Below are 18,681 nucleotides of genomic sequence, written 5' to 3'. Positions count from 1 at the left end.
CTCTTTCAAATTGCACTTCGACTGCAGCGCCAAATATGATCATGAGATAAAACTGAGGACTCGTTTTCCCCATGTTTTAAACACTTGTTTTTCACCATAATTATCAGATAGCATTTTCAAATGTTCTTATACATACATTTCCACACATTAGAAGAACTTCAACCAACGACTTGCTGGTCTAAACCTGTGTTGCTGGCTTTCTGCCTCCTTGATTTCAAACAAGTGAACAACGAGTGCGGAAATCACATGACCAATTCTGCAACAATCCGTACTCCGAGATATGGTCTTGATTGCTTGTGTACTTGGCACTTTCGAACCGCACTAGGTGATGTCACTTCCGTGAAGATCATGCTTAAAGTCTGTACTTCGTACCTTTTGGACACAGCCTGATAGACTAACATAGATTGTGCTTGCAAAATGTTCTATTACCGTGTTCATTGTGTATTATTTTGTCCATGTGCAGGTACGCAAGGCTCTGAAAAGCCAGGAAGTGTATGAAAACTTCCTTCGATGCTTGGTGCTGTATAACCAGGAAGTTGTTTCGCGCACGGAGTTGGTTCAGCTCGTTACGCCGTTCCTTGGCAAATTCCCAGAACTGTTTCGCTGGTTTAAGGATTTCATTGGATACAATGATGGAACCAATAGCCAGTGTGCCATGGAGCCGATCTCAAACAATATAACAAGGCAAGATAGGCCTACGGGAGATTTAGCGATGGAGATTGGTAAGTTTTTCTAATTCAACATCTCTTGTTTTTATAGGCTTGTATGTGTCATGTATTAATATCAATGTTGATACTTACTCCAATTTGTACTGTCGTACAGTTACTTTAATCAGTCTATCTAGTTGTTTATTGAATTTTAAAATGTGTGCTTCAATAATCATGCCTGACTCCCTCTGTTAAAGGTAAAACAGAATTAAAACTTTAGAACAGAATTTTTGACCTCATCTCAGGTTAATTACTAGATGTCCTTGTGGTTACACAGTTTGGGCAGTTTGCTTATGTTGAGAACAACTTTTGACATACGTACCGCATCCTATTTCTCTTTCTCACACACATATCTAATCATCAGTCATGCTCATCGGAATAGAGAGAGAGAAGTAGTTGAAAGGAAGCTGAGAGATTTAAATTGCAAGAACTTGTCTAGAGAGAGAGAGAGAAAGAGAGAGACTTCTTGTTCCCACCTTCAATCGAGGCCTTTTTTTCTGTCTTCTGCCTTCAAACTGACACCAATCTTACTGTGAAGGCGGGGGGGAGAGGGATTAGCACATTCTGTTAGTTCCTCTCTCTATATGTGTCCTACAGAAACCACACCCTTAAGTTTCACACTAAATTACAGGATACGTACAGATACATTGGAACAGTAAAACGATTGGTAATTTTACTGATATATTTATTGGCCAATACTAATAGACTAACCTGTCCCATTTATAATGAATGTAAAGGTGTAATGCATTATTCATGGTTTCTGTCAGCAGGGTGCCGACAGACCTCGAAAACCGGGAACAGTTAGGGAATTTGAGGTGTCAAAAAATGTCAGGGAATTTTGTCTTGACTTTTTTTTTTTAAGATATTGTTATGGAACTCTGCACGGGAACAGGAAATCTTGTTGCTAAGTTTCGGCCTCAACTTTTAGGCAACTTTTATGCACAACACAACCACGATGCCAGGAGGAGAGAGAGAAATTTCCGGAGGGGCAGACAATTTGTTAAGCCTCTAAATATTACGTGGAAAATGCATTGAATTATCATTTTTTCTTGTCCGTATGGGAGTAGTAAGGGAACAGAACTGTCAACAGATTGAGGGGATGGGAGCGGGTGGCACCATCCGATAGTTGTCGGACGTCGTAGTAAAGCATTTTGTTGGACAAACTGAAGGAACATGGAAACATGATACATATGATTTTTGTCGAATATCAAGACCCGACATAGTATCTCACTACAACATGCGACAGAAATTGCATGCATGGCACTCTCATGGAATTGATTTTCGTTGGATGTCTTCGGACTGCAACATCCAACAAAAATCACATGCATAAACAAGAAGAGCTTTAGACTGCAAATATGCTGCTGGAATTTTATTACTCTTCTGGCTCATTTCACCTTATTTAATGCAGCAGTGCTTACAGATGTTTGCTTTCATCATCCTGACGTATTACTGGTTTCGCACAAGCTAACATACATTTACAATGACATTGCACTATTCTTAGATATCAAGAGGAATCCAACAAAATGGGATATATATTGAATACTATCACGAAGAAGTGAAACCTAAATCTACATTGGTGAACGTTATAAAAATTTACAAGTGCATGCTCCCAACCTCAAATTTACTGCAACACTAGTATTGCAATGAAATTAACGCCACTCTCTGTCCTCTCTGCTTAAACTCGTGAGAGATGGTCATTAATCTCTCACTGAGTGAATATTATGAAATAAAATACTAATAATAAATACATAAATATTTTAATATCATTATTTTACTGTAGTTGACGGTTTTTACAAGCATAAGAAAACAGTTTTTCGTTGTGATGTTTCAGGAGAACACACGCTCCCTTCATCAAACATTTATAAATGTTATTTACAATGATATTGCACTATTCTTAGATATCAAGAGGAATCCAACAAAATGGGATATATATTGAATACTATCACTGCAACTATCAATCAATCAAATGACCACATCTGCCAGCCCTGCTAAATGTCTGATGAAGGGAGCGTGTGTTCTCCTGAAACGTCACAACGAAAAACTGTTTTCTTATGCTTGTAATAACTGTAAACTACAGGAAAATAATTCTACAATGCAAGCAATGTGTACATACAAGAAAAACTATTATTTTAATATCATATTTACTCGAATCATTCAATCATCAAAGCAAATCACTTTCTTCACATGACCAATTGACTTTTCTCTGCCAGCCCTGTTAAATTTTCACTTTCCATCTACTGATTTATACGAGGGGGGGGGGGACAGAAAGTAATTTCCAATTAGTAGGGACATTAATTTTTCGCAAACTTGAAAATTGGTAATTGCTGCGAAGTTGTGTTTATGAATGTAGTAATGGCTGGACACATTTTTTGCCCGTTCGAACTATCGAAATAATGCGAATTTGGCATAAAATGCGAATTGTGGGGATTTGTAGCGATTTGTTTTAAAAAAATGTCCTAAAACAACGATAAATTCCATGAAATCCAACGTTCTTGTATTTTGTAGGCCATGTTTGTGTACATAAAACATGCAAGTTTTTCAACATTTTATTCAAGAGTAAACTATAATGCTTGTTATACATGGAATAATTCCAACAGCTACATTAAATCCTGTATTTCCCATGATTTTTTCAACTTCTATCAAAACATTTGCATCACAGAGCAAAGTGGCAGGGTTCTAACAGGAGATTGAGTGCATATCTATCATCACATGGGAGCCACATCTTCAGTATTTGTCGTGCAAAATGTGCTTTGAATTACCAAGCTAAGTGCGCACCATCAACATTTGTCGAGGGAGAAATTCAAATTCAAATTCAAATTCTTTATTTGCGTGGGCGAGGTTCAGCCTGATGCTGTTCTGCCACCTCAGTCGTTAGGGCATCTGACTACCATGCGAGAGACCCGGGGTCGATCGATCCCCTGTGGGGGAGAACTGAGATCTTTTCCACCTATTCAAACTGCTCTGGCACCCACCCAGCATCATATCAAGTGGGTACTTGGAGGAAACTTTGAGGGATAAAGGTAGCCAGGAGCATGGTGCTGATCACATCACCCCCACCTTAAGTCATGATCAAGAAAGTGTGGGGCCCCAACTCCACACCCCTATACACCTTCATGCCAAAGTGCAGGGGAGCATTTTACTTTTACTTCCTCAAAAATCTGTTCCAACATATCAAACTGTCACGAAAATACGTAAACCATGTGACCTACAATTTAAAATAATAGTTTAATAGCACAATGGAGTATTAAGTTTCGGTATATTTGGCAGACAAATGTTCTAAAACAATAACGCTAATTTTGGGAAACGTAACACTAACAAGTCAAAAAAAAGATAATGCCAATTTTTGGTGCCATAATATATCGGTACCTGTCACGTGAGATTGATTGATTTAAATTCTTTGGGTGCATCACCACATGTGTCCATTATGCACTCTTCAGTATGTACAGGGAAAATTCCATTATCTAAAACCCTTACCTTAAAAGGGGGTATGGAAAATAAGTTTCCCAAAATAACTTTCAAGATATGAAACACTCACGAAGAGGCGTAGGCCATGTGACTTACAAATTGAAACAGTAGTTTAAAAACAACATGAAGGCATAATTTCAGATATTTCCCAGAAAATGCTCTAAAATGAAAATTTGAATTTTGGGAAAAATAACACAGTATAGTAAAAAAATAAAAAATAAGAAAATACACCAATTTGAAAAAATAACAAAATATGATGGTCCCTACATATTAGGCATAAATAAAGCATGAATATCAGTTGTAATTTATTGCATTAGTAACAGTGAGTCCTAACCTAATTTTCGACATAATCACCACCGTTGTTCTGGGATTTGTTGTAGCATGGCACTAAATTTTGTATGCCCATGGTATATGTGTCTGACAGCAAAGACTGGAACTATCTCTACCTCAGTGTAGCTGTCAAATCCTAGTCATGCCAGAAACCTCTTCAGTTAAACAAAGAGATGGAAGTCGGTAGATTCAAGGCCAGGGCTGTACAGGGAGTGGACCAAGATCTCTCACCTGAAGTAATGCAAAGGGCCCGTGTGTACTCAGCTGTATGGGCTTGTACACATTCGATTGGCCTTCCGTGAATTGTCTGCATCATCGTCTGACCATACTATCACTCATGACATCCAGTCTGCACACCTGACACGATTGCTGGTGGCTCTGTGCTAAATTCTGAGCGTGCAATGTAGGCTACATCGCAGTCGGTGGGAGACTGTATGAGAGCTGCAATCTTTAACCTAGAACTGTCCTAAAACGGCTGCATTGCAACTGTACCAGATTACAGCTACATGCCACTTCTTCCTGCCTGCATGTGTGTGTGTGTGTATCTCTGACCACTAGTGCTGTGTATAGGCACCATTGGAGCTTTTTTCAGGATGTCCCTCGTATATGAACTTTCAGAAGCTGTTATTAACAAAAGTGTTCCTGTTTTAATGTGTGGTTAGCTAAATCGGGTACTTATACAATGCAATTCTATAAATTCCTTGCGTTAAATTTCTAATACCTACATACCCTTTTCGTCAGCAATAATAGTATAACTGCATGTTGTCAGTTTCACAGTACTTCACTTGGATATACTGTACTGAAGCAGAAATCCCATTGATAATGTAAGGAAATAAGACACTTTCTTTTCTACAGGGTGGGGCAAAAAAATGCTACCACCAAAAGGGAAACATACACATTTAAGATACCCCTTCAACCTGTGAACCAGAAATGTGAATACATTTGAACATTCTGTCAACCATTGAGTCCATGACCCTTGAACACATGTCTTGCGGTATAGAGTGTATCACTGTCGAAATTCTTTGTTTAAGGTCTTGTATGTCCTGCGGTTTTGTTGCGTAAACACGCTCATTCAACATCCCCCATAACCAGAAATCGCACGGGCTGAGGTCTGGTGATCTTACCGCCCATGGTAGTGGACCACGCCGACCAATCCATCGTTGACCGAATGTCCTGTCGAGGTAACCACAAACATCCACGTGATAGTGTTGAAATTAGCCACATGCAAGAATAGCTAATGGAAGGTTGTTTACCACGTAATGAGTTAACATAGCCAAATAGGAGGGGCCAGTGACCGTTGCAGTGTCAAAAAAAATAGGGGCCCACTATTCCCAGCTTTGAAACACCACACCACACCATACGTTTATCTTCGGGGAGTCCCGTATGTGTTTCCTCACTACATGTGGATGTTTAGTAGTCCAAATCACACAGTTGTGTTTGTTAACGCGACCACTCAAATGAAATGTTGCTTCGTCGGAGAAGAAAAACAGCACAGATGGATCGATTCTTCTCATTTCTTCTAACAGTTCTACCATTTTTGTATGAGCGATTTTATCTGCATCAGTAAGTGCTTGCACAATTTGGATGTGATATGGTTTTAATCCCAAATCATGGTGCATGATTCGTTGAAGAGATCGTTGAGAAATTCCTGTTTCACATTTTAACCGGATCAAAAAAGTGTGGGGCGTTACACCCACACCCCTATACGCCTTCATGGTGTGGTGCTAAGCACAGGGGAACACTTTTTTTTTTTTTTTTTTTTTTTTACATTTTATCCGAGAAAGTGACTTTTTCGGGCTATTCAACATGGCATCTTGCACCTTTATGACGTTGTGCTCACTTTTCATACTTCTGGTTCATCCACTGTTCCCTTTCTAATTATTTGCCACCGAACCAGTTTGTTCAAATTTTTCATACACTCCCCGAATGGTTAATCTACTTGGAAAGGGTGGGGGGGGGGGTGTCTTTGTTATACCATATTCTAAACTTGTTTCCCACTACTGTGGGTGAGTGATACGCGATCTTCCGTCGTTCCTCCATACCTAATCGTGTGGCCATATTTTATCTGAAAAGAAACAGGAAAACACTATATGAGTGGAGACAGGAAACATCATATAAGTGGTAACATTATTTTTCCCCACCGCAACACCATATAAGTGGTAACATTATTTTGCCCCACCGAAACACCATATAAGTGGTAACATTTTTTTGCCTCACCCTGTACAATTCAGTTGTTGCACTTATATGCAAGAGTTAAGTTGTTTGCTTTACAGAGAAGAGAGAAGTAGCTTTATGCATCGAAAAATGAGTCCACACTCCTGGTTCTTGCAAGCAGAGGGTTCCAAACCTCAGTAAAAATGTCAACATATAATACCGAGAATGTATAAGGAGACTGATAAATTACAAATTTTATTTCTTAATTAATTACTCTTCACTCTTATCTCATTTAGAGATAAGAAATAATTTAAAAATAATTGATAAAATTCCATAATCCTTCTCTAGCATGTGAATTGTATTTTGCTGTTGAATTCAAATTCTAGAGAATAGAGAAATGAAGTCAATTTCATAGAAGATAATATTGGTACTTAACAAATCCATACCTGGATCTGTATGAGTTTATTATTTCCATTTGCAAAAACATAGATTTAGTTTAGTTTGTAATTGTGAGGGAAAGGTGTAAATTTTGTCCTGGATTACCTGGAAAAGTCGGGAATTTCATTTCTGCTTATTTGTAGCCACCCTGGTCAAGTAATTACAGTGGAGTGCTGATTTTACGTTCACATTGTAAGTTTTTCACCATGGTCCCCTGAAGAAATAGTTTCCATTGTTTCTTCTTTGCATGATTTATTTTGGTTCTACATAAATATTTTTTTTAAAATCAAGCTTGAAAGCAACGCTTTTTTCTTTCTTTTTGCAATGTTTGAAATGTCCTAATTTTCGTTTATTTTTGGTTATGTTACAGATTACTCAACATGTAAGAGGCTGGGAGCAAGCTATTGTGCACTACCAAAGACATATGTACAGCCAAAATGCACTGGAAGAACAACATTATGTAAAGAAGTTTTGAATGATACGTGGGTGTCTTTTCCATCATGGTCGGAAGATTCAACGTTTGTTACTTCTCGAAAAACGCAATATGAAGAGTATATATATAGATGCGAGGATGAGCGTTTCGAGGTAGGATTAGTATCTATTAATTCTTTGCTGAACATGCATGCATGGAAGAATCACATAAGCTTCAGTGGAATAATATAATACAGTAGCGTGCAAATTAATCCAAACAAGATGCATACTTTTTCAGGTATACAATAATCTTAAAATACGTTGCAGTTGTAAGCTTTAGTTTCACTTTTTTTTTATATATATAAATAACTGCACATTTTCTCTCTCGATAATGTCCTGTGCCGTGAACAACGATCCATTTTTACTCAATAGTTCATTGTTGAAGATCCGAAGTGGAGTCTATTGTTGAAGTATTTTGTTATAGTCAACAGACGAAGAGTCAGTTGTGTTGCAAGTTATGTGCCAAGCGGAAGGTAAGTTTTTTTTTTGTGTGAGTGGTTCTTATTTCAGCTGCTACCCAAATGGATACAGCGCCACGCAAACTGTCGAAAATTGTTACGTTATCACAGCATACTTAATGACACGACGACAAATTGCTACAGAATGTGGTGTCAGATTGGGTACGGTTAATTCAATTTTGAAATAATATAGAGACACTGGATCCATCAAGCCTCAAAGAAAGGGAAAATGTGGTCGCAAACGGAAGACTTGGTTGCAGGATGACCGAATTCTTATTAGAAAAAGCAAACAGAACCTCAGACTGACTGCTGTTGATTTAACACGTGATTCATTGTCAAGTGGAGTGGACGTCCACGTTACAACAGTGCGACGCAGACTGCTTGCATCGGGACGAAAAGCTTGTAGGCCATTGAAAAAAGAGTTGCTTACAAAAAAAAAAGTGTAAAAAGCATGTAACGTGGGCAAAACGTCATCGGGACTGGAAGAAAGTGCTTTTTTCGGACAAATGCCATTTTGAAGTGCATGGTCACAGGGTTTATTTCGTTCGTAATGGAAAATGTGAAAAACGTTCACCAGAACACGTGCAACAAACTCCAAAACACCCCTCGAAAATAATGTTCTGGGGTTGTTTCACATTTGAAGGGCCTGGACCAATAGTTCCTGTTAAGGGGATGATAAACAGTGATAAATATATTGACATACTGCGACGAAAAGTCATACCTCATCTCAAGAAATCTTTTCTTGATGGTGATGGTGTTTTCCACCAGGACCTAGCAAAATGTCATACATCTCGAAAAGTCAGTGAGTTCTTTGATAATAACAATGTACAAGTACTCTCCTGGCCAGGAAACTTACCTGACGTAAATCCAATTAAAAATTTATGGTCTATCTGCAAAAGAAGGATGTCAAAAGTGGATTGTTCAACCAAGGAGAAAATGCGTTGTGCCATTGTTAACATGTGGTACCATGATGAAGAAATTAAAAACATTTGTGCAAATTTAGTGTCATCCATGCCTAAACATGTAAAAGATGTGATTACAAACAAGGGAGGTCACATAAAGTAGTAAGGCTATTTCTAAATACATGTATAGTTATGTATATTGCAGCAACTGCCTTAAGTGAGAAAATGTGTATCTTGTTCGGATTAATTTGCACGGTACTGTAACACTACCCAAATAATTAAGTCGGTAGCTAATGAAAATGAAAGAAGCAGCCAATGCCGAAAATCCTATTAGTCAACCCAGTGTAGAATTCATGCATATATGGTCCCCTGCCCTCAAAAGTTAAAAATATAGCATAAGGGGAGCAAAAATTGGTACAGAATTCCATGGGGTGACATGGAATAGTTGCACACCAAATTTGTAGTAAAATGACAGGTCTGTTGTACGAGCCCCACCACGAGCAAAAGGAAAGTTGTTCACCTGAAGACAAGAGAAGAGATGCTCTCTGAAAATGTTGTGTTAGAATAAGTAGAGTTAAATGCACTAGACAGTGTTCAATTAACATTGCATACCAATATCTATACCATGTGTTGAAATAGTGTATAGCATTATTTCTGGTTGACACTGGGACTGTAAGATGTAGAAATTGTTACTAAATGAAAACTCGCATTGGGATACCATAAAGTCTGTGCTATGTGGGTTCCAAAGCAGTTAACACCAGATATGTGATAAGAGACGGATGGATGCATGTGGTGAGCTTATAGAACTCTTCGAAGCACATGGGCAAGCCTTTTTCTCCGTGGTAACTTACAACGAGAACTGGGTGTATCTGTACGACCCTTTAAGATCGAATCCCTGGAATAACATTCGTGGCACAAGATCAGAGGACCTACAGGAGGTTACAACAGCTCTGAAACTGGGGCAGGGAGTGTTCTGTGGAATTGTTCCATACTGGTTTTGAGGCCTGGGTAAAACACTGGCGCAAATGCATCGGATGTGATGGAAACTATGTGGAAGAGTAACTAAGTAGAGGACACTATAGGCAAACTATATGTATGTTCATTGTTTCAGTCTGTCCATTATTAAACAAAATTATACCTCAACAGGCAAAACTTATTGATACCCCCTCGTACAAATTTTATCAGTACTCCCCCAAAAACAACAACAACTAATTTTGCAAGCTGGATGTGGGTTGTTGGACATAGTTTGTACAGCTCTGATTATAACTATACATATCAGCATTTGTAGTTTGTACAGCTCTGATTATAACTATACATATCAGCATTTGAAACCTGACTTGATATTGTGGTTCCATTTGGTGGCTAATGCCTAACATTTGGGTGCCAAATCTGACAATCATAATTCAGTAGCCAAAATATCAAGTCTGAAAACTAGGACTACAAAAACAGTCAATTTCGGGTTCAAAAGCGGTAAATAAAATAAAATTTCGGTGTTATAGCTGTGAAAAAATGGATCAAAAGCAGTGTACAAAATGACATTTTGGTATTAAAATTGTGATCACAATTCAAAATTTGATTTAAAAACAGCACCTATTACAAAATAAACATAGCCCTAGTAATAGCACATTTATGTAGTTACCAGAATATGAAGTTTATTCCTGTGTAAAGGAGTCCATTCTCCCTTCTCAAATATTTACAGCAGAATTAATAAATTTTCTGTGAATTGCATAACTCACAGGATAATCCAAACTTCAGAAAGTGTCATGTCTGTAAATAAACTCTAAATTTCTTGATTAAGAGTCTATTTCGCATCATTTCGTGACAAAACAGTGTAGGAAAATGCACCTCATACCTTTCAAAAACATTAAGAATTAACATTAGAATGTGTTATTTCACATTTCGTGTTTCTGTCAAAAACGAAATATGCATGCCCCTACTCATCACACTTCAGTGTTTGATAGTGTATATATCACCAATTGATTTATGGTGGAATATTGAGGTATTTGTTAAGGATCCATGCTAAGGCATACTTTGTTGTTCTCTTTTGAATTTTATCGAGTATAAATTTTCTCATACCATGAATAACTAGTGAAGTAAAACATAGATTGCCCAAAGAAATGTAAAGATTGTCTATTTTTCAGTGATCTGAAAATCTAAAATTATGCATGGTCTAATATTGTGGATGAGTAGTTTTCAGTATGTTTACAGAAATCATAATTGCATAGTTGCCGCAAATGGCAGCAAACTAACAGTCTCCTTTTTTACAACTTTCAACTGCCAGTTTTAAACACTTGATACATTATACATACAACTAACTATACGTTGTTGTTTTAAAACAACAGCCAATGCTGTTAGAAGTGTTCAGCTTATAAATTTTATGTAACATTTGTGTCCTTATTTGTTATTTTGATGCAGATTGATGATAGTGAAATTCTTATTTTTTATTTTTTTATTTTTCAGCTTGATGTGGTTATTGAAACCAATGCAGCTACGATCCGAGTCCTGGAAGGTGTACAGAAAAAGATGTCTCGAATGTCCCCAGAAGATATATCAAAATTCCGATTGGATGATTGTTTGGGTGGAAGTTCACCAACCATTCATCAGCGTGCAATAAGAAGGTATTTTTTTTGGCAGCCATTAACTTCACAGTAGGGATGGATTGATATGAAATTTTCGCCAATACCGATAAAGTACTGATATAAAATTTACTAATACCATTAACCGATATTCTACCAATCCAATATTAAACAAATAGTTACTGGAAGACCCTGAATGGTTCCTTGACCTCCTTTAATAAGTTTGTTGCAAAGTTACTGCAATCCTATACAAGAAGTTGCATATTATACATTTACTTGTAAATAAAATGGAGATGTTTCTATCCATAAAAATATAACAAAATGGCAGAATATTGCACTAAATGATAAAATATTTATAGATACCGCATTTACTCATGTATATTGAGTACTTTTTCCAAATGTTTTGCCTCCAAAAACTGTGGTGCATATTATGCACAGAATAATTCAGACAGCCAACATGAAACGGTACAAGGTCATTCCATGATTTTGTGAAGCATTGATTTTTCATGTTTACGGAACTCATGTTATATATCATTGTCAAGCTTAAATTCTGCAGTTTCTGAATATGCCAACAATATTCCATTCAAGATGGCGACACTAATGAGCAATGTGGTTGAAATAAGTTCATCACAAAATGAAGGAATGTTCATTCAGTTTTTTATTGTACTGTGGATGAAAGAAAAGATAAGGAAGAAGAAAAATAATCATTAAAATTTATTACTGGGCAAATAATATGATACATATGGAGTGTGTAAATCCCAATGGAAGAAATCTTTTGCTGCTAACATCTAGTTTGAGGGTCCTGAATGTGCCTCTTATAAATGTTATGTTAGTTACGAAAAAAGTATAGATTTTGAATTTTTTTTTTAAAATTTCTTTATTAGTTTTTTAGAAAAAGTAAATAAGGAATGAGCAAAACCATGTATAAAAGTTTAAAGGCCATTTCCAACGATTTTTCACTTTGCTTGTTTACACAAGAGGATTTTCTCCACTTTGTCCACATAGCAACACATGACTCATTCATTGAATAGGAATGATGTCATTCACTCTTGATCGACATAAGAACAGCTTTACAACCTACAACTAAGAAAGCCATTTCTTGAACCTGAATTGTACTGCGCGTTATATACGAGATATAATTGTCACGTTTCCCCATCAAAAACCAGGGTGTGCATTATACACACGTAAATACGGTATGTCGGATTGGTAAAATTATTGGTAATTTTTCCGATTCACGGATAGGCCTACATCGGCAGATGCCAGTCAGAGTTCTGAATAATCAAAGCAAGGAGGGCAAGTGCGATGGGAAGAGAAGAAAATCTGTTCTGGTCTTCAAAATGTAAATAAGAAAATGTTTCACTTTTCTAAAAGTTGAATCGAGTAATGTGTAAAATAACTGCAGTGCAACAGCAATTTTTGAGGGAATTTGTTCACAAAATTTCCTAATTGCACACATGTATAGAAATTTCTTCAAAGAAAGGCACCAGCCTGTGGGTCTGCCACACTGTGCCATTGCTGTGCCAACTGAGCCATGGATTTGCCTGATCATTCGCTTCTGCTGTTTTTCCATTGCATGGACATACATACGTAAAGGCAAAATAAAGATAAGCTTGCCCACATCTGCATTTTTTAAATTCCATTCTTTTGACAGTGTGAGCTAACAATAATCTAGTTCATTACACACTCATATTGTTTGTGATACCTAATATGAAAATTCTACCAGTCTGGTTTTGGATGACAAACTTTCTTCACCTTAGTTAATGCATCCTTGAGCTCCCATGTTTAGATCCACCAAGCTTTCTGAAACGTCTGAAAATATGCGAACTACAGGCTTCCCCACAACTTTAACTAGAGACACTAGTGCCACTGCTCCCGCTCCAGGTTTTCAGATGGGTTGGTTGATGTATATCTAAATTGTCAGTGCTGATTGTGAGTGTCCTGTGTTCAATTCCTGGTTGTAAATTTAAAATTTCATTTTAAGAATAAATGGGATTTGATATGCGGACCACACATCACTCAATAAAAGCCCCTTGGCAGACACTGGTTCTAAAAGGTTCCATGGAATTTTAGCTCCTTTTTTGGTTTAACATACACAAAGAAACTTCATAGTTAAAAATCACACTAATTATGCCTTTATAATGAACAATAACAAAAAAACAGACATGTGCACTGAAGACCGGGTTCGATACCCGGTGGAGGCACATAGTGGTTCGGAACCCACTTTAAAAACTGTAGGTCCAGTCCCAATTAGCCTTACTGTGCATAAAGTGGACTTAAAACACCAACTCAACAACTTGTGCACTCAAGACACTATATGAATATTAGGTTGGTATAATTATTACATGTTCATTATTTAATCATTGTTATCCTCAATAATAGGGTGGCTACTCACCTGGAATTCCTGGAATTATGCGTGAATTATTGACTCGTGAAATTATGCGTGAATTGTGCTTGAATTTTTCTCCGTAGACGTGAAAAATTGCAACTTTTATTCATCGAAATCCAGTTGAATTTGTATATCTTGATGAATGCCTTGAATCAGTTTTTCACAGTTTTAGAATATTTTATCGAGGAAGGAAAAGAAAGCTGCGTGGAAAATAAAACAATCTATCTGACACACGGAAGATTATTGCAAGATAAGACATCTTGAATTTGATTTGGTAAATTTTAGTTTGAAATTCTTGTACAATTTACATTTTTTCGTAGATTAGTATATCCCATAACAGTTTTGACTTGTATTTGTAGATGTATTTTGAGTCTGAAAATGTGAAATTGCAAATATGTAAACTCCGCACCTTCAATTAAATATTTCAAATATAGCATATACCATTTAATTGAATTAGAATGTTAGGATACCCTGGAATCACACAGACCCTTTATATTGTTATTATCTTTGTGTGGGTGTTTGTGGGTGGTGAGAGGCAATAATACGTAAGGTTAAAACATCTCCTTGTACCCTTTATTATTTGAAAGTTCACCTTGAAAACCGGGAATTATACTTGAATTTTATCATGGCCCTAGAGTGGCTACCCTGAATAATTTTAATATTCTGTTGGCTCTTGTGTGTCCCGTACCATGACCGTGCAGTCTAAGGTGCAACCTTTGGGCTCGGACTACGTGATGCACAGGTTTGAGTCTCGCGGGGAAAGCGTAACAACTTTTCCTGAGATTTCAACTTGTATATGGGACCAGTGGCCACTCACCATCATGATTGCAGAACTATGAATGAGTAGCTTAAGCCAGTCATAGAAAACCTACAAGAATGATTGGGAGTTCATCGTGCTAGCCTCGCATCACCCTGTAACTTGTTGGATGATTTCCCATCTCTGCTGGGAGTGAGGTCGGCAGTCGGTAGCTAGGCACTGGCCATCATGGACTGTTACGCCAGGGTTTATTTTTATGATTGGCTCTATTGTTATGTATTCAATATAAATCATTCAGCAGACTTTTTTACTTGCTCTTGCCATGCACACCAGATTTGTACTGTAAATTTTGAAGTTTCTTCATCGCTTTATATGTATTTTCAGGATATATGGTGATAAATCTCAAGACATAATAGATGGTTTAAAGAAGAACCCTCTGATCGCAATTCCTATGGTGCTCCGGAGGCTGAAGGCCAAAGAGGAGGAGTGGAGAGAAGCCCAAAAGGTAATAATTGTGGATACTTAATTGGAATGACAAGATAACATTTTACAACTTGCTTTTCCTTTTATAACCTGTTAGGCCCAAGTATTCTCTTCAAGCCCTCGTAACAAACCATGCAGTCAAAAACATAAATTAATTGCTTGCAAATTAGAGCAACGACAGAACACAATATGCTAAAATTATAACTTGCAGTGGGCAAATGCAAAGTGCAGGAAGTATTTTGACACATTGTTATAATAGGACTAGGTAAGTTTATATGTATTTCAAAAATTTAAAGTGAAGCCTTCACTCTATATTTTAATCTTATGCATTTTTATTATTTGATTAAAGTAATATTCGCTACACTTTGAATCTTAGCCTAATGTGTTATAAATAAAACTGAAGTAATATTGATATTACTGATGGTAATGATATCTTAAAACAAATTTCTCCCAAAGACACTGTCTGATCTGAATATTCTGCAAGAGATTCCATACTATCATTTTCTGGTAAAGGTAAAGAATTTCTTTAAAAATGGCCAAAAGCTGGGGTTAATTATAAACCAATTATTCTGTGTAATACCGTATAAAACCCCACAGGGTTTTCCGAATGTAGGCTGTGCCAACCTAAAGCAACTTACCTCTACGAGAGGTACCTTTTATATGTAAAGGGACTCACCCCTGTGAAATAAGAAGAACACAAACAACATTCAAGATGTAACACTTCTATTCTATTGACTGGATAGGTCGGGGTCATGATAATAAGGATGTTCGTTTACCTGTAGATTCCTGTCTCTGCTGATTTCGAGCGCAACTCCCTGCTTCTAACTCTAGCGTAGCACCGATATTCACTCTTATCACTTGGAGACAACAACTCTTTACTCTGTAACTTTCAGGCTACAACTGGGGTGAGATCTGTTCTCTCGAACAATTTAGGGGGATTCAAATTTCTGATCGTTAAAGCCGTTGAGGCAGTTGAGCTGAGTTTACTTATTTTCGTATGATTTCCTGTTGATTCCCATGTCAGCGGAATTTACAGATCCACTGAAGGTCGCCGGTGTAAAATGCTTGTAAGAAGCTACTTCCCTCGCTGCAGCTGGATCCCTTGGCGAAGTGATTAGTCAAGCTATGATGCCGGGTGTCCCCGGTTCAAATCATGCCTTTGGTGTGATACGATACATTGTCATTCGTCTATAAATATTTTCTACCTCCCAACAGTCTCACCAGTAAATGTTTAAAACATTCAAGGTTTAAAATATTTTGTGTGGAAATTTTGAGCATTTTTAATCATTAAATGTTAAATTGTTGAGGAATGGCATTATGAATAAATTCAGTAACATTACTTTTCTTTTTATATTGCATTGCAGACTTAATTATTTCTTGAATTTCTTTTCAGGGCTTTAACAAAATATGGCGAGAACAGAATGAAAAATATTACCTGAAGTCGTTGGATCATCAAGGAATTAATTTCAAGCAAAATGACATCAAAGCATTAAGATCTAAGAGCCTTTTCAATGAAATTGAAACTATGTATGATGAGGTAAGTGGAATTTAATTTGGGGATGAAACTACTTTATTGTAAGATGTGCTACAAACATGCTGCTAAAGTATGTAGTACAGTATGTTAGCATTTCTCAAAAGTATTACATTTTGTGTTCTGGAAGAAGACTTTTCTAGAGAAATGCACACAGTACCACTGATAGCCTTAACAGCTGAACACACTACTCAGGATCTTGTTACCAGGTATCAATGTTCCGGGTCTCAAGTTCCGGCCTGAACATGGGTAGTGATTTATAATGTCCGTTTGCATCAACGTTGCGCTAACTCGTGAGTAAAAAGATCTGTGGGTCAGGGTAATCCTTCAGTAACAATCATCTTCTGTTGCTCCAATGTGGAAAAGTTTGGAAAGTTCGAAACTCTGGACTATCCCTAGGAGTGTAGCTAGCCTCAAAGCAAGTGCCTAAACGTCATACAGATGGAAGTCCGTGATTGGTTACCTCTTTCGAGAAGCCGTGGTTGGCATGGTTTTACACAAGGTGTGGTAGGAAACAAGGAAAGGATCATAGAATAACTGGACATTGGTATCCTAAACAGTGACAAGCAACGGGCACAAGAATATTTCAAGCACGGAATAAAGATGGTAGAAAACATATTTACATGAATAAAAGTGTGACAGTTATATTTGTAGTAGAATTCGATATATATATATTAGGGATGGGACCGATTAATCGGTACCCTATCGGTATCGGCCGATATAGGCATATTGGTTTATCGGTAAAATTACCGATTATTTTACCGATCCGATATATTGTTAAAAATCTGATAATTTAGTGCAAAATTCTGCCATTTTGTTATAATTTTTATGGTTAATCTCCATGCCCTACTTTCTAAAAAAGTAAATGTATAAATGTTCAATTTCTTTTTCACTGCAGTCACCTTGAAACACACATTTATTAAGGAAGTCAAGGACCATTTCTAATTTTATATCGGATTGGTAGAATATCGGTTATCGGTATCGGTAAATTTTATATCGGTATCGGCCAAAATTTCATATCGGCCCATCCCTAATACAGTCAACTCTCGATTCTACGACCCCGGGTATAACGACCCTCTCGAAGTAACGACCCTTTTCCCGGGAACCGTGAAAAATTTAGAAAAATTTTGGAAAAAAAAATTGAAAAATTGAAGGAAATTGGCCGAAAATGCGTTGTTTTTTCCTCCACTCATTCCCTTTACGAGCGCTCTACCCCTCACAATTAGGTCTGAACTAAAAATAGACACCACCACACCATGCTTGAGTGATATCCAATAGCACTTGACCTCTGCCCTCCCCTCCCTCAAGTGCACCAATGTTACCCCGCACCCGACTGCTGCTACCCAACGTGCCAGGCTTGTTTTGCTACGCTTGCTCTTGGATACGCGAGAAAAGAAGATCAAATGTGCTTGGATGTTATTTTAAATCGACTTCACTTGTTTCCTTGTCCTAAGAGCTGCTGAAAACTCGCAGGGGAGGGTGGGAGCAGCACGAAATGACTGCTGGACTTGCAGTCTTTGCCAATGTGTATGGCAGGGCAAGCTCTTTCATCGATAAATACACCACCTTGAGAGATAAGATCGCAGGAATGTTCGAAAATACAGATGCGTGGCGCCTGCAAGTCTGGCCCATCTATCCAGCTCTGACCTACAGTACAGCAGGTTCCCGTGAGTGAGCAACTCTCGGCCTTGTAGCCGACAACTTCCGGTAACCGCTTTAATTCAAAACGTGTTCTTTGTTCCCTGCAACACTTCATAAAAAAGCTAAACTGTCAGAGATAATCAAAACCACATAGGTGAACTAAAGATCGTCAACCCGCTTAATGCGTTGTCATCCAGGTTTCCACAAAAGTTTACTTCGATCTTACGTGCATTATAACTCCCGTTTCCCACTTCATACGTTTTCCTAATTGTGTCGATGTCCTAATATCTGCCAAAAAAGTGTTCCGTTGGCTGACTGACTTCTCCCTCTTTTCCTGTCAGCAAACGTAAGGGGGGGGGGGGAATGCAGATTGTTTCGGCCA

General features: G+C 37.6%; 1 protein-coding gene across 7 annotated transcripts in view; it reads left to right on the top strand.

The window, feature by feature from the left end:
* Sin3A (SIN3 transcription regulator family member A) overlaps window positions 1–18,681 on the top strand; it is a 159,188-nt gene that overhangs the window by 111,247 nt on the left and 29,260 nt on the right. For all 7 annotated transcript variants that reach the window (XM_083142494.1, XM_083142490.1, XM_083142495.1 and 4 more), the window contains 5 exons: window positions 464–722; window positions 7,465–7,679; window positions 11,386–11,543; window positions 15,029–15,149; window positions 16,521–16,664. In XM_083142494.1, the coding sequence (XP_082998620.1) occupies window positions 464–722; window positions 7,465–7,679; window positions 11,386–11,543; window positions 15,029–15,149; window positions 16,521–16,664 (897 nt within the window). The remainder of the gene's footprint in view (window positions 1–463; window positions 723–7,464; window positions 7,680–11,385; window positions 11,544–15,028; window positions 15,150–16,520; window positions 16,665–18,681) is intronic.

This window comes from Lepisma saccharinum, chromosome 21 (assembly GCF_977018435.1).
Source record: "Lepisma saccharinum chromosome 21, izLepSacc3.1, whole genome shotgun sequence".
Classification (NCBI taxonomy): Eukaryota; Metazoa; Arthropoda; class Insecta; order Zygentoma; family Lepismatidae; genus Lepisma; species Lepisma saccharinum.
This window is presented reverse-complemented; position numbering and strand designations above follow the sequence as displayed.